The 16,715-nt window shown below is 42.7% G+C and overlaps 1 protein-coding gene across 4 annotated transcripts in view; it reads right to left on the bottom strand.

Moving 5' to 3' along the window:
* Positions 1 to 16,715, bottom strand: part of pald1a (phosphatase domain containing paladin 1a) — a 50,111-nt gene that overhangs the window by 28,903 nt on the left and 4,493 nt on the right. For 3 of the 4 annotated variants that reach the window (XM_030078383.1, XM_030078382.1, XM_030078381.1), the window contains 17 exons: positions 11,553 to 11,750; positions 11,223 to 11,325; positions 10,585 to 10,764; positions 9,944 to 10,108; positions 9,661 to 9,821; positions 8,911 to 8,986; positions 7,672 to 7,823; positions 7,358 to 7,454; positions 6,846 to 6,950; positions 6,202 to 6,297; positions 5,950 to 6,084; positions 5,328 to 5,444; positions 4,619 to 4,798; positions 4,283 to 4,480; positions 3,738 to 3,878; positions 3,571 to 3,642; positions 1,364 to 1,504 (listed from right to left, as the gene is read on the bottom strand). In XM_030078383.1, the coding sequence (XP_029934243.1) occupies positions 1,364 to 1,504; positions 3,571 to 3,642; positions 3,738 to 3,878; positions 4,283 to 4,480; positions 4,619 to 4,798; positions 5,328 to 5,444; positions 5,950 to 6,084; positions 6,202 to 6,297; positions 6,846 to 6,950; positions 7,358 to 7,454; positions 7,672 to 7,823; positions 8,911 to 8,986; positions 9,661 to 9,821; positions 9,944 to 10,108; positions 10,585 to 10,764; positions 11,223 to 11,325; positions 11,553 to 11,737 (2,304 nt within the window). In that variant the 5' untranslated portion in view covers positions 11,738 to 11,750. Of the gene's footprint in view, positions 1 to 1,363; positions 1,505 to 3,570; positions 3,643 to 3,737; positions 3,879 to 4,282; positions 4,481 to 4,618; positions 4,799 to 5,327; positions 5,445 to 5,949; positions 6,085 to 6,201; positions 6,298 to 6,845; positions 6,951 to 7,357; positions 7,455 to 7,671; positions 7,824 to 8,910; positions 8,987 to 9,660; positions 9,822 to 9,943; positions 10,109 to 10,584; positions 10,765 to 11,222; positions 11,326 to 11,552; positions 11,751 to 13,670; positions 13,753 to 16,715 lie in introns of those variants that run through there. The other variant, XM_030078380.1, reaches the window with a different exon arrangement.

Genomic DNA, 16,715 nt, shown 5'->3' with positions numbered 1-16,715 from the left:
CAATTATGACTGAGACAGATTAACTGGCTTTGTAGAGCTGAAGAGAAAGGGCAGGACCTAACATAGAAAAACAGCAGATAAATGAAACATCAACACCATGAGACAGAAAGGGAAACGGAGAGTGAGACAGAGTACAAAAAGACAGAAAGCACAGGACAATGAGGCCCATTGATATTGTGGAGACGGGGCTGGGTACCTCCAGCACCACGAGCATGGCTGACGGTGCACAGAAGCACATTGATTATAGTCTGCATTACAAATGGCTAAAACAGAGCCATGGCCTTATGGAGGTCACAGCTTCAGGAAAGGCCTGATCCAAAGACAGGACAAAGGCAAGACCTTGCACCCCACAAACAAACTGCTTTTACATGTTTGTCCTATATACATTATACTAAATATATAAAACTCAATATGTACTCAATACAATATTGAGTTCTACCCCCTTTTCCAAAGTCAATAACTCAACTGGTTCAAAAATAAAAATACTTTCATCCTTGACTGGCACAGATTTAATAGGGAAGATCAATAAGATAAGCAATAATGGATTTTACCTGTTTTTGGCTCAGCAGTGTAACTCGTAATATTTTGTACGTTCACAGCCCGTAGCAACTTAAGTAACAGAAGTCTGTAAGATATCTGATGCCAACTGTACCTCTGAGAGCACTGTGTTCACGTGCCAAAAAACTCAAGCAACAAATCAAATCTCAAAATCCCTCAAGCAATCATTTCCTCGAGAGCCCCATTTCTGCACCTCTCTCTATTTCAGATCTTTTAACACCCCAATGAATTTCATGGGTTGAGCTGTGATATAACTAATTGTGTTGCCCCCCAGTAGTTTGGTTTTCCTCACTCTGCAGCGCTGCAGTTAGTGTCTGCACAGCACTAGATCATTCTCATTCACATCCCTTGGGTCCAAAGTGTGGCTGGAGAGATTAAAACAAGTGCTTGACGCCATCTATGGGACTAACGTGGAACTGCACTTAAGTAGACGCTTACATCTGCTTGGTTCTCATCATCAATAAGTATTTTTCATGATTTGTTTTAAACTGCAAGATGACAACTGTTCAGTATGTTGTCAGCCACAGAAAAGAATAACTACTCCACTCAATATCCACTCAATGGGTAAATTATGAACTAACAAGATGGTCCTGCACAGTATTTGTTGTGATATTGATATTGTGGATCCATTTGAAATGTACTTCACTACGTTCTCATATGATTTTACAATTTATAACTTAAACAGCTTTGCTTTCATTCTTTATTACACTGTGTCAGTGTGTAAAGCAGCTCCTCAGTTGGAAATCCATCTCAGGTAAACAAGATGTGATGTATCTCAGGGAATGGCAAATAATGAGTGCTGTACCTGTCTGTATGTACAGATGATGATCTCTCTCAGGTGGTAGTGCATGGGAGTCATAGTCTCGCTCACTGAGTCCAGGGCCATGTCCACCTCTCTCTTCATCCTGTGGCCGTCAGGCAGCAGACGCACCAGCCGCATCACTACCTGGAACCACAAACACAGTCGGTGCCAAAGTCAGTAGCTTTATGCCATGCTTTAATGTATGTAGTAACACTACAGCACTGAAATTAAAATAAATGTTCATAGTCACATAAATGCCATGCAAAAGTGACTGAAATAGCAAGCCAAAAATTTCTATTGTGTGTCTGCTGATCGTGTCCCTTTGTACAAAAGCCAAATGCGTAGGTGACCCTTCTAATAAGAGCGGTATTGCACACTCGTGACCTCGTTGAAATACAGAATGGTGTGTGTGTATATGTGCGCGTGTGTGCAGCAGCATGCTGGTGCACTGCTGACCTAGTTGAAGTGTAGAGTGATCTCCATGTGCATGTGTGTGTAAGAAAAAAAAACACAATGAGGCAATCTGCTGCATCAATCCAATAACAGGTTATGCTGTATACATAACCCAGCTGGTGGCACCACCACCACAGCTGGGTCATTTCGCTTGACTCAGATTCGAGTGGTGATGGGCATGAGGCAGCTGGTTAGCTAACCCAGTGAACAGACAGGCAGGGCCAAAAGCAGGGGCAGGGCAGGGAACAGAACAAGCCTCCAGGCAAGACCCTGTTTCCTCATTCAATATGTGTGTCAGAGCAGTCTGCCAAGCAGCCTGACATCAGCATGCAGCCTGACCACTGTCCTCGGGACAAACTACACAATCTGATGTTTATGGAAGGTTAACCCCGATATAGCTGTGTAAAGAGGAGGCCTGCTTTACAGAGACCAGCATGAGAGCAAAAGTGGACATCATGTGGCTGAGTTGACAGAACAAATGATCTTTTTTAGTTTTACCTGCTGATATCTCCACTGATCCTTGCTTTCTCAGAGGAATATCTAACAGTATGAGAGTTCCCACATCACGCAGTGCTTTCTAGCTCGCAGCCTTAGCAACACCTTTTTTGGCAGATAAGGCAACAGGGATGGCAACATCACACATCCTTCAAAGGTTGAAGTAGAGCCAACCAGGGTTTCCATAACAACCACTCTGTGTATCCCAGAAACTCCACTAGCCGGGTTGCTGTGATTGGCATGCACTATTGTGAGCCTGCGGAGCGCGGTGCCTTTCACTGTGCCCATGTTAACAGTGTTACAGACAAGCCCGGCAGGTTCGACCAACCACTGATTCATGGTCAGAACATAGTGAGAGAAAACGGCCAAAGGCTCTACTCAAAGACACTATTCAGGCTGGGATAGAAAGGCTGTGGCTTCTGTTTTTTTTTTTTTTTTTTTTATTACTACAACAGGCCTTTTCAAGGGTCATTGTTTTCACTTACAGGTGGAAAGTTAAGACTTTAGACATTAAGACGCCTGTATATTTCCCCAACATACAGTTTTATAGCATGACCTGTAGTTTGTTTGCAACAACCAAAATGGGCGATGGCTTTCACTGGAAAACTGGGTGAGCGAATGGGCACAGTTGAAACTGACAATGCATCACAGCTTTTGTGTTGTGCTGATTGCAGTACCACTGGAAATTGCCAGAACCAAGACTATATGCTCATAAAGACATTCACAAATTCACAAACTTGCGCACATCTCCTGCATAAAAATAATATATGTAACAATTTTAAACACATTTCCATTTTTCTTTGGTTTTTGTGGCTGCAGCTTCCGTGGGAGCCCACGCTCTATGAGCCACATTGTGCCTCCACCTGGACTGAAATGTGCTATATAAATAAAGGTTTGCTTGCTTGCTTGCATTTTGCTACTCTCTTTCTTCAACTGATGTAATAACAGTGATTCAACACATAGGTTCATAGGAGCTGAACAGGGCAGGTGGGTCTATACCAAGAAACTTCCTCTGGGCCAGCAAGCAATAGATATTAGGTTTCCAACAGCAGCAACAGGGGTTTGTTTGGAATAAACAGAGGAGCTGTGTACTTGGCATGAACAGAAATAGCCACTGTGGCTCAACAAACAAAGGAAAGAGCAACATCTACAGAAAGTCAAACTTCAACCCAAAATCCAAGGGAAATATGTAACATTAAACATGAATGTCACAGATTACCAATTCAAATCCTTGAAAAAACAGAGAGGAACGTATTACACACCTCAAATTCTCCCTTTGTGTACTTGGCATCAGGAACACTCACGATCTCGTCATCACTGAACTCGGGAAAACCCTGCAGGTGGAATACGCCGGTTATTTTGGATGAACAAAAACGCAACAGAGATACTGAAGGTAAACATGGGAAACATTTGGGAAACAGCCTCTCACATTAAAGTGCCAAAGAGTGAGAGCAGCGATGACCATGGCGGTCGTGGTCCTGCCCTTGCCATTGGAGCAGTTGAAAACGAAGGCTGAGTGGGAGTCCTCAGCCAAGGCACTCTTCATGGCCTCCATCAGCTTGTCAAAATCCTGGGGGCACGCACAAATGTGGGTCATGTACAAACACACATATATCGTAACTTCTTGTCTTAATCAGAGGAATCTGACAATGAAACTACTATGACATTTTAGTTTTTATGCAAATCAAGCAAAGATGTGATGTCAAATCAAGATCAATTTTTATAGCACATCAAAAAGCAAAAAGAGAACGAAAAGGTAAAATGCAATGTGGGTGGTTTTAGAGGAATACTTTTAGATATGCTTGCTAGTGTGAGTTGAATAATGACTAGGACATGCCACTCCACACCACTAGAGGGCGCACAGTGTTTAAACATTTTCACCCCTCTGCATTATACACAGCCTCTGTAGTGCCTCTAGATGGAATCAAAAAATAATCTCTTAATGCAGACAACTATGTAGTTTCACATGTTTACCTCTTCTCTGGGCGTGCTGCAGTCGGGCAGAGGGATGCGTTTGTAGAGGAGGCCCTGGTGAGAGCTTTTGTGCTGGTTGAAGATCTCCTGGACACTCATGCAGCTCTTAAACATCTTCATCTGCTTCTCCTGCTCCAGCGTCACCTCCAGCCACTTCTGGGCTCGCAGGATCTCCTCCTTCAGAGATGTCTCGAGTTTCTGCAGAGACATAAAGGCACTTTTGTCCAACAACTTTGAAGCTGGAGCAAGTTGTAAAACTTTTAATGGTAAAAGCCATACAGCAAAGTCAGTGTCAGGCTAAAAAGAAAACCTCAACATTCTTCTTTGTCATATTACCTCTATTAGCTGTGGATCAGATGATGGGATGGAAATGTGCTGCTCCAGACAAGAAGGCTCTCTGGGTGTGAAAACTTGGCCATTCCCCTCTAATACCAACTCCTCCTGCAAGTTGATCCACAACATGTGGCCGTGCTTCCTCTTTTCGTCTGTCAGGTGGGCCAGCACCGCACCGGTAGCCTGCACACAGTGAGCTCACCTTTAGACTGGCACATCTTAAGTGAACAGGTGAGTTAGGTCTCCACAAAATTAGCACTGTCATTTAAACTCTCAGCCTATTGTATTTTCACACGTATGACTATGGGGATGCATATTTATGACGATCATGAATGTCAATAGATTCTCAAATGCTACATATCTGTGCAAAGTCATGCACTTTACAAACATTCCCACTGCTCATATTTTCTGTCAGGTATCTTCACTGTGTATGCTCTTTAGCTGGAAAGCACCATGCATTTTTAATGCAGACATGCAATGAAATTACATGCAACTATTTAGCATGACAAGTACCCCATATCTGACTTGCAATTGTACTCTTATAATTATATATATTAATGAACAGTGGACTCTAATATACTCATACAGATAATTTTGTTCAGCATTTTTGGGATTAAGTAGGTCTGTTAGTGAGTCACTGTTGACTCACTAACAGATTAAACAGGATTACTTGTATTCTCATTGAGATATGAGGAAATCTGTTTGGCAGCACCTCAGATGTTGGCTGAGCCATTCCATAAACTGGCATTTTGGGCACACGTCTGAAGTTGGCCACCTTCATCTCCTTCACTGTGCTGAGCACATCTGGAGCCAAGTACTCATCAGCAACCTGCACAAACACATGCAGTTACACATTAGACACATACTATGCAGTGCTTCTGTAGATACACTTGATTGAACAATTGGGTAAGAAGATTAGGACATCATTTATTATTTGGATTCCCAAATGTACTCTTCCTGGGGTCCAACGAGACATCTTTCAGAAAAGATGGATCTCATGTGGCAAACTATCTGCAAAGCCTGAGCAAAACAGCAATATGCTTTGTATATATGAACCCCGAGCTTGTTTCGGAATATGCAATTGTTATATGTTTAGGAATAGAAATCTGTTATGCACACATTTCACAATGTGATGTATGAATGTGTCTTGTATTCCTGTGTGGGCTGAGTACCTTGATTGCATTTTAGTGAAATTAGTTACTCCATCAATGCATATTTGTGGGTGTTTTGCTTGTACATTATAGCACAAAGTATAATAAAAATTCTAAGGACCACTTTATCATGAGGGGCAAAAAATACATTTGTTTGTGTGTATTCATTATGGACCGTCTCACCAGAACTCGGGCTCCTCTAGTTACCAGGTCAGCCGGGGCCAACAGCTCTGATAGGTCCATACAGGCCAGTAACCTGTAGAGCCACGCGTGGCAGCACATCCACTGGCTGAAGTTAGACACAAAGGCAAGAGGATACTGCAAAACAAACAGGTGCACAAAGCGCACAGTTACAACTCTAATTTTAATGGTTTATGATGTATTTTGAAGAATATTCACTCATATCTGTTATGCATAAAAACACAAAACACTTACCTGTTCATGCAGATACGCATTGAACACTATCAAGTAGAAATAGCGTTCCAGGCTCTGCATCGTTCTGTGAAGAAAGTAGTCTTTGGTGCTGCTTCCCTGAAATTTATTGAGAAAAAAAGAAAAAAAAAAACTTTTATGTCTGTACATAAGAGGAAACTTGTATTTCTTTAAGGACTTTTGTAAAAGGCTTTATTTTTGCAATAAAGCCTACCTATACAGAAGTAAACTTATCTTACAGCATGCAACTTAAATTACTTTTAATTAATATTTTAAATACTATTCATTTATTAAATATGAAATATTTACTACACAAGCCCCTGAGCAGCCCCACACTAACCCACATCTGTGAGCTCTTAGGTAGAGCCACTCAGCTTACTAACGTCATCTGTTACAGTGGCCTCAACATTTCTCAACAGCCACTTCAACATACATTTGAAGAGGACTTGTATCTGCGTTGTCTCCACTTCTTTTATTGCTGTCAAGTCCTGTCTTATTTTGCACAACATGAGCTGAGCAGCGATAAGTCGTTCAGACACCACCTTGAGTGTGAGGTGCCACAACCGAGGTGAAATTACATGCTACTTTCAGCACAAAATACTGGACTTGTTTGACTGCTATATCACTGCAAGCAGATTATCACCAACCTGAATTTGATAATCTTCTCCAATCCCTTCCAGCTTACTCTTGTTCTCGTATATTGCTTCTTTGATATTGTGCATTTCCGAACACAGGGCGATAGCTTGGTCAACCTATTAGATATGTAGGAAAATGAAAGAGAAGACATGATCAAATGTACGTCTTGCTTGCATCGAGTTATACTTTATCAGGCATTCTTAGAGTGAAGTCTAAGACGAGCATAAGTTGGCAACTGGAGTAAAGAAGAAAATGAAAACCTCTGTGGACTGTGGAATATAATTAGATTTGCGTGACTGAGCTGAATTTTCACCAGAAAAACAAGGCAACAAGAAACAGCAACATTTATACAAACTTTGAAAGTGAAATTCAAAATGTGATTCTTTATTTGACAGGCTTCAAATTTTTTTAAGGCTGTGAGTATAAATATAAATTCAGATATATTCAAATGTATTAATCTGTGGAGGCCTCATATACATTTTTGTCAGTTGAGTGTCATGATGCTGTAGTTTGTGTGCTTTACCTCCTCCATGACCTGCTGTCCATTAGGCAGCTTGTTGATCAGAGTCTGGATGACCTTGAACAGTGGTTTGGGCTCTGAAGCTGCTGCCTCCTCAACTCTACAAAACAAGGCAAATGAGATGAACTCTATCTGCCCTGGCAACAAATGAAAGACTGAACAAGAAGTCAAGCCAAGCCATTAAAAAAAAAAAAAAAAAAAAATCAAAGCTGCATCATGAGTCTGTGTGCTTAATCATGTGATGCATTAAGCGAGTTATTCTGTTTGCCCTGCTTCAAGTCCTGTTTTCCACATGAGGCTGATGCTAGAGTTCTTACTGTGGTGGCTGTGAAGTGCCCCTTAGGCGATTCATGACCAGCGTGCCCAGGATCATGGCTAGGTTGGTGCGGCCGACACCCACCTGGCAGCTGAAGAGCAGGGCGGGCAGTGGCCGGGACTCATTCTGGCCCAGAGACAAACTGGGGCTCTCCTGGAAAACACAACACAAACACTGGCTGGAAAGCTATTTATCATTTAATATAATCATATTTAATGCAGTAATATCAAGATATTGTTATGAGAGTTACATGACAGTTTGATCATACTTTCTATTACCATGCAATTCAATTTGAGCACAAAGATGTGTCACTATCATACTTCGTACAGCCTCGCAATGCAGAAGTGTCCCAGTTTACAATGTGGTCATGAAACTGAAAAACAACTGGTAATAGAAAAGGAGGAGAGATTACTAAACCCAAAAGATCCTCAACTTTATTATCCTCTTAGAATTTTGGATATATCGTGTTAGATATGGGGAAGCTGTGGTTTGAACTTCAGCCCTGTTACAACCACTGAAATGGGAAGTGAAAGGACGTCCAGGAAGTTATCACTGCCCTGGCAAACATGCCTTGCAATGCATGAAATCTTTCAGCGAGGAGACTTCAGAATAACACTGCCATAACTAAGAGCGGCGACGAGATAGAGAGGGAGAAAGAGAGAGGGAGAGAGCGCAGCAGAACTCAGTAAACCACTGATCCACACACGGTTTGAAAAAAATAAAAAATAAAAAAAGGAACCACTTTCCGACCACAGGGAACTGGATGGGCTGCTGCTAGGGAAGTCTATCCAAAAAAGGGCAAAACAAGACGAAAAGACGCAGCACATCCTGTGTGAGTGAAGGGAGGATAGAAACCAGACAAAACGGATGGCCCTGGCTATTCCCTACTGCCAAAAAGCGGACATAAACTGATTGCAGACTAGAGGTTTTCTGCCATATTCATAACTATTATGGTTATTGGTGATTGATAGCCCACACTGGACAAATTCAAAAGGCTATGTGTTAAAAAAAAAAGTTAATATGACCCTCCAAACTACCTTTCTGAGAAAGTCCAGATGCTTTGTAATATTCCACCCATTAATCTTTTTAATAGCACATCAAAACACGATCACAGTAAAAGTGGCAATTGCATAAACTTAATTCCCAACACAGAAAAGCTAGAGAAGTACTTTTGACTGGTAGACCAGTTGGTGAACTAGTACCATCATCATTGTAGTAAGTGATGTTTACATGAGCTTACCCTGAGAATGTTAACAAATGCATCAAAGTCTTCCTCTAGGGGCGCTCCCTCCACTGGGAGTGGTAATCGGTAGTACCTGCAATACAAGAAAGTGGTGGACTTAGGACAAAATTATGCCTCTGTTTTGTCAATATTGGCTTTATGTAGGTCACAAGACACTGTGCGTAAACACCAAGCTGACCTCAAGTAAGACTCAACAGCTGAGCACTTATCCCTCTGTTTTGTTGCATTTACTTAATCTCTTGTGTCTCAGACGGAAACAACAGTTCCTCCATCAGTCCTCGAGGGATGATGGGAGAGATCAAAATTGCGGGGAAAGGCCGCCGCTGTTTTCTGCTCCGTTTTTCATGTTCTAAATGTGGTCTCCTCTGAAAACTGTCACCTGCATTTTGACAGCACCAACATCAAATCAGCCAGCTGCCTTCCTTGACTGTACAGCGTGTGAAACTTCAAAAGAAGTCAGAGAAGGGTTTAGCGCTCTGCCTGGGGAATAATGTATTCTCTTGCCCTGGAAATGTCATGAGCTACTCATGACATCTCAATAAAGCTGACTCGGCTGATCTGACTGCCAACAGGATGCTGCAATCTCTTTCGCCTTTTCTACTAAAATCAGGGCAGCCCCGCCTTTGCACAAACAAGCACCACTACTTCCGACTTGCAGTGCTGCAGGGAGCAGCCACGCGCTACTCTATCTAAACTGCGGGTTGAGGTGAGAGCCACAGGGCTAATAAAGCGAACAGTGTAAACAACCTGTAGAATGGCATGGTGAACATGGGTCTCTTATAGACCTCTTCCGTCACGTGGATGTCCTCCTCACACGTGATAGTCATCTTCTGCGGCTCGTCTTTAAAGTACTCAATGTCGTTGTAGACATAGAAGACGTTTTCATTGAGCTTGGCGAAGTCATGGAGCTGTAGGACGAAGGAGGGGAAGATGGAACACATTTTAGCGTGGGTGTGCATTGTGCACGCTAACACACTAGGCTTTGTCAGATGGGTAGAGGAAGTGGGGAAGTTGAGGAAGTGTGTGTCACCTCCTTCCTAATGGTGAGTTCCAAGCTCTCCACCAGCTCCTCCTTTTCCAGCCCATGCAGGTTTTCATGTAGGTTTTCCTTCCTCCTGGGGGTGTATGGCACAAAGTTGTCCTCCTTGTGCAGGAAAACCACTGGCTCCTCTCTTACACAGAAGAATATAACCTCCTGGTTGAAAAAATAGGGGGGGAGATTGGTATGAAATAATAGCTTTTTAAAGTGGACAGCCGCTGCCTCTGTGAACTCTGCTGCTTCCAAGAGCAACTGGAAACATTTTGTTGTCATACGACGTGTACCGCAATGGGTAAGGAATTTAGAGAGGGCTGCTGTATAATTTTGTCAATTTCATTTCAATTAGGGTCAGTTTCTAGCTGCTGTAAGCAGACAGAATCATTTTCCACTGCTCGGCATGACCGTGACTTTCTGTTTGCTTAGTTCTACATCTCACCCACAGCCTAGACTGAGCACTTGACTCCTCAAATATTTACAGACAACACTACTAAAAAGAGGCTCTAGGGCAGACACCAACACGGACAAATAAGGTGTGGAGAATTTACTTGTGACGCTGTGAATCATTTGAATGAGTTGATGTGTCTGAAAGTCTGCCAGCATAATGAAATACTGAACAAGAAAAAAACAGTGACCTCGTGGCCTTGTGCCTGGAGCCTCTGGAGGACCTGTTTGAAGCCGTTCAGGCTCGGCTGACCCATCCCATACAGGGGGTACGATCCCTTGACTTGGCGGAAGTTGGGTGCCCCGTAGCTGCCTGTGGTATTCAGGACATCTGCTTTGCTGTACACATCCTGGACCATGAAGTACTCCCCCTGTAAGCAGTGCAACTTCATCAGTGTGGCTGTTGAATGAATCTGAGATTAAGCCACTGACATTTAGACCTTCAAACATTTCCCCAGCTTTCACTCAGACATTTATTAGCCTTATTGTGCCTTTTTTCTTTTTTTTTTTTTTTTTTTTTACAGAGCCGTCAGGTGAAAGTGCTGATTTATTGTGTGCAAACAGAAACTGCAGGCCGACACTGACAAACCGCTGCATGCCTGAACAGCCCCATCAGAGGTGGCAGAGTAGATCAAAGCCCCGATGGGAGGGTGACAACGTTCCTTATTCAATGGCTGGCCCACATCATAAAACAGCGCATGACAATGTTCCTGAGCCGCTATGCAATTTGGACATGGGAATGTGAAAAGGGAAGAATAGTGCTTTTAATGTCAAAGATTGTAGTAGTGTATATATTTTTTTTTTTTTTTTTTTTTTTTTTTTTTTGTACCTGCACCAGGTAGTGTTCGGGCATGCTGTCCGATATCCGACCCACTTTGTAATTGGTCTTGAGGATGTCATCGTGAATCTGAAATTCTTGTCTGCAATTATACCTGAAAAACAAAACATAATCCCAAGTGAGACCCTGATGGTGAGAGAGGTCAATTCAATTATCAGCTGTTGTTTGCCAGGGCTGATCCTGTATCTCCTGAACCCTGGATTGACAAATGAGATGATAACAGAGGCAAACATGGTGGTTGGAGGGTGGGGGATGTCAATACGGTGATCAAAGAGGATTAACACCCAATTGTGAGAACATGGATTCGGGGGAGGGACTTACGTGATGACAACAGGTGCCACCTTGTTGGTGATAATGGACTTGGCCTTGTTGTTGTGGATGTTGACTGTCTGAAAGGAGCTCATGCTAAGAGACTGCCTGCTGTTGGCCATCCCGTTGCCATGGACACTTTCAAGTGGCGATGCTGCGGAAACCGGTTGTGGTGCGGCACTGGCAGTTGTACCCATACTCCACAAGCAGCTGTGAATGACATCGCAGCGAACTCAGAAACAGGAAGCAAACAGACTCACACACCTACATAATAGCCTGCAAACAGTGAAGACAGACATATGAGGCGTGTGACAACACATGCAGACATTAACAGTGTTACAAACTCTTGTCTCACACTTCCATTCAGTGACCCGACTTGATAAAAATAGACAATGGTGGGGGGAAAAAATCTGCATTGGCTACTGGCATTTTCTAAAACTTGATTAACATTTTAGAAGGATATATCTAATAAAACACACACATCTGTCTCAGTGGCATTTAAGAGACCATGCAATTCTGTAACCAGTAGCACATTTACTTTACTTAGCAACTCAAACCATGTTACACAATCAAAAAACTTAGTAGATACCAAGGCACTCATCTTATAGAAGAGTTAAAATGCCTTTATTTTATGGGCAGATCATGATTAAAACAAACACTTCAAAGTTTGTGTTTGTTTTAATCATGATGATTTTGGAAAATCGTAACAAGCACTTACACTGTCTAAGCTTAAGGTATCAATCACATTTTAATTTTAAAAAATTACAAAATTAGGTTTATTAGATTTTATTAGGTTTGACATCACATTACAAAATTAGGTTTATTACGTTTTATTAGGTTTGACATCACATCTAATGCTGCAATTCAGTTCAACAAAATATCAAAACATCAAACTGCGTATTTAACATATAATTTTGCAAACAGTCATGTTGCGAAATATATCAATGCTGGGCAGAAAAATGAGTACGTGACATAGCTTTCAACAATATCTCAACTATATCAAGTTACAATCATCATTAACTTCATATTTCTATGATTTAGCCACAGTAGGTAAAGAATTAGGCTAAAAGCGACAATATTGAAATGTTAATCACACCACTCGCCAGGGGTTTCTCACAAATGCCCCGGCTGATTAAACAGGGCTTTGCAAAGAGCTCTGCAGATAAATAAGCACGTCTTCCGACCCGCTAACAGCAGGACCAATGCAGCTCCTCCACATCACATACAACACATAGCCAGCCAGGAACCAACAGCCCTCTCCCACAGAGAGAAGCACACACATACACACACACAAAATACTTGACAAAACATAGAGAAGCATGGTATGTCACCCATTTCAAACACAAATTCATACATGCACGACAACACACACGAGCAGCAGGGAGCTAAAATGTACAGACTGAGATTACAGAGTCAATCAGACAACATCAAAGTTGATTGATGTGAGACAACCAAAGGGCAAAGCGGGGCTCTCTGTGCCCCCGCGAGCTCAAGGCACCTCTGTGTGATCTCCAGCTTTTGAATTGAGCCCACTCTCTCTCTCTCTGTAGAGAGGCTCTGTGGAGAAAAAAGTGACGGGTGAGTCACTGCAGCTCTCCCCTTTGTTGTGTCTGGGAGTGAGTGGGCAGGTCAACCTTGCACTAAGAGACCTTTTACTTCGCTGGAGAGATTCTCCTCTTGTAAGCGCAACAGATAAGAAAGTATAATCTTGACCTTCAGCAGTTACTTTGTCTTCTTGAGTGCCTGATTTCAACAAAAACCTACAAAGAATATCAGCCAAAATGCTCTTTAAGGCTTAACTGCAAAATTAAATAAAGTAAAATATCAACAAGCGCTAGGCATCTAATCAATAAACATTAAGAAAAACAATGGCCAAAAGCAACCGCGTTAAATCAATCAAAAGCTGATCTATACAAGAATATATTCATGTCTCCACTACTGTTCCCAGGTTTCACAAAACTATGCTAACTTTTCTTGAATACCATGAGTTCCAGCTACCCAGTTCTTTTTAAGTTCTTACCACATGCCGAAAGCATTTCAGTTGCCTTGATGCTTTGTGACAACCAAAACAGAAAAAAAAGCCCTCCAAACTGCAACATTGCTGATCCCCAGTAAAATCTGACATCTTACGTCTTGGCAGATGAGTGACCTGAGCTTCCAGACCCTTTTCTGTGCTGTTTGTTTTCCGCCATGATCCAAATGAGTGTGTGAACTTGGCATCACATCCAAAAGGAAATGTTTCCCCTCTGACTCCCCTCTTCTACCCCCAGTCGGTGGGAAACACCCCTTGCGCAGAACTCAGAGTGCCCTGTTGCTTGGCATGGACAAACTCCTCTGGAGTCCGAACTCCCAGACAGCGTCTTCCTCCTCCTATCTCCTATCTCATGTTGGGGAATAGATTCAGGCGAGAGGCTCATGTCTCTACAAAGGAGGGGGGGGGGCAAGGAAAATAGTGGTACATCTGGCAGCCAGATGGCTTAAGCTCAGCTCTCTTTCACAGGGACAGAGTACGCACAACGACGACACAATTGGCGCTTGTACTGTAAAGCAAGCAGCACAAGCGAACACTAGCAGCAGACTGAAGAATCAGTGAGTGTGTCATGTCTTCTGTACTATTTAAACTCAGTGTTGAAAATCTCTGTTGGATCGCAGTATGGTGTAGGTGTACTTATTTACCTTGAAGTCATACATTAGGGTCAGAGGTCAGTAATGTCTCTGTTGGGCATGTAAATGTCTAAAGTCATCCTGGTGCGATATGAAAGAAGATTTCTCTTGGGGCTGTGTCTCCTTGAGTTCTTCAGAGCTGCTTTGCATCACTCATACGGTACAGGGTATGTACATAGGAAACTCTTTTCAATCTCTGTCACTTTAAGGAAATTTAATCAGCAGGTTTCCTGTACCCTCCACCACAGTCATGCTATAATATTATAGGCTGTCCCTATGTGGCTAAGTCAAACCCTATAAAACACTCTGACACTGCATTCTCTTAGTATCCTCATCTGCACACTAGAACTTCCTGCATCTTGACTCACGCATCGCTCTTTTTTGCAGAAACTCAGGATTTACAGTCTGAGCCTAATTGACAGTTCCATTTGAAGGCTTCACTTTACAAGTCCCCTAAGGAAAGGTGGCTCTATAAATTCTATTTCACATAGCTCTCTCAGGGAAACTGCTACTGTTCAGGTACAGCTGAATCCTTCCGCTGTCTTACCTTACAGCCCACCACCCCCGTTGCAAGCGCGAGGTGCAGACACACTCTCATACGGAAATCTCTGCCGCATAGTCAGCCAGGCAGCCACACTCCCAGGCTGATTTTTGCATGGGCAGGCCTGGTCTGGCAGGCGGGCAGTTGGGGCGGAGGCCTAAGTAGAAATAGCCCTCAGTCATAAACATCCTCCTGTGGAGCCAATCAAGGCAACTCATCAGAGAGGCTGTTTATCCCACATGTCAACCAGGGAAGTACTGCACTGCTCATGAGGCCAATAAAAGACCGAGACAAACTGGGATTTCCTCTGACAGTGTGGGGCAAAACTCACCCAAAGCAGACCTATGAGAACAATGCAGCAAAATCACAGAAAATAAGACAATCTTCAGGTCATCTTTGTTTTTCATTAAAGTTTTAAAGCATCGACGCACGGCCTGATCAGATATAATTAAACATCTATGGTACTACTGGCCTACTAGTGAACAGCTCAGCAATTACAGGCATTGATATTTAAATCACAGCAAACATGCACACCAACATACACTGATGGCTCAGAAAGAATAAGACCATGGAAACTGGAGCCTGCTGCCCCTCTGCCAGCATTACCCCATTCAGGGCTGGCCGATTGAAATTCTGCCGGTGTCCCAACTTTGCTGTAGCAACTCCTTCAGACAAAAGGGTCTAAATGCAGACAGGAAGGAGCGTGCAGCTGCAGGATGCATCTGTTGGTGGCCCATCTAATAAGAGGAAGGATAGCGAGCACCCTCCATTCACAAGAGATGCAGGGGGTTCAAGAGAGACGGGTATCTCTTCATAACGCCAGGAGTTCTCTCAACACGATTTCCCATATTGCGACTGAAGAGCAAAAATGTGGCAACAAGGACAACGACAAAAGTCTGAAATTGGAACATGTTGTTTGCTTGGCCACATAGCTCATCTTTATTCAAGGATCATGGGTGTTGCTGGTTTCCACGGAGGCCACTCATTCAGTTTGAAAATGCTAAGCCTGTGTTGGCCCACTGGCCACATCAAAACAATTCCCTTCTCAGAAAATCACGTTAAGCTGACACAGTCAAGTCAAGTTTCTAAAGTAGCAGCAAATTCATCAATAGTCTCTTTTTTGTTTCATCATTTTTTAAGTCAATCATCCGTTCGAAGGAACCTAATTTATAGACCTTGATGAGCTCGGTACAAAGCAACCTTATATGTTACTAAGATGTTTTGTTGTCAGTCATGGCCCAGTAAAGCTTTGAATGACGGTGCAATAACATATGTACAGATTCTTTAGCATTGCTCAACAAGCAGTTTGCAGATTGGAATTATTCAGGCCAATGTTCATCTGCCGTAGCGATACAATCACACAATCACTCATCACAGGATACTAGATCACCACAGCCATAGAAAGTAACCAGTCTCACACCCCCAGGAAGAGGAAGTGTAAGCACACCTTGACAGGAAATGCTAGGTTGGACCCTTTGTAACTTCCTCCCTGCAGCTGTACACATCTTTCACCAAAGAGGTTAAGGGTTACATAGAAGTGTGACTCCACAGGACATTGCTAGTTCCTGAACCAAATATCACAGTGTTGCACGGAAATGAGCTCAGTATTTCCTCTGCACAAATCTTTTTGTCTTCCTTCAACACTTCTAAAGACCATATTATGCACTTGTGTCAACTGACATTTCTGAATTGTGTTTCTGTTTAAGAGAAAACATCCATCAGCCCATTCGCAAAAGGGACTCCAGCAACAGGAAGCCATGCTATGCGTTATGAAAGCATGCAACTTCCAAATCTGATCAAAATCACATCACCAAAAACAGTTTCATTACTGTAAGACAGTGCACATTAAAAGACAAAGTTCACAAAGAGACTAAAAACAACTGAGCTTTAAACAAAGTACAGCAGCAGATCTACTTGGAGCCTATGAATGAAATGAGAGAAAAAAACAAACTATGCTGTTACACTGAATA

This window comes from Myripristis murdjan, chromosome 19 (assembly GCF_902150065.1).
Source record: "Myripristis murdjan chromosome 19, fMyrMur1.1, whole genome shotgun sequence".
Classification (NCBI taxonomy): domain Eukaryota; kingdom Metazoa; phylum Chordata; class Actinopteri; order Holocentriformes; family Holocentridae; genus Myripristis; species Myripristis murdjan.
The sequence above is the reverse complement of the archived record's forward strand: the minus strand, read 5'-3'. Positions and strand labels throughout refer to the sequence as shown.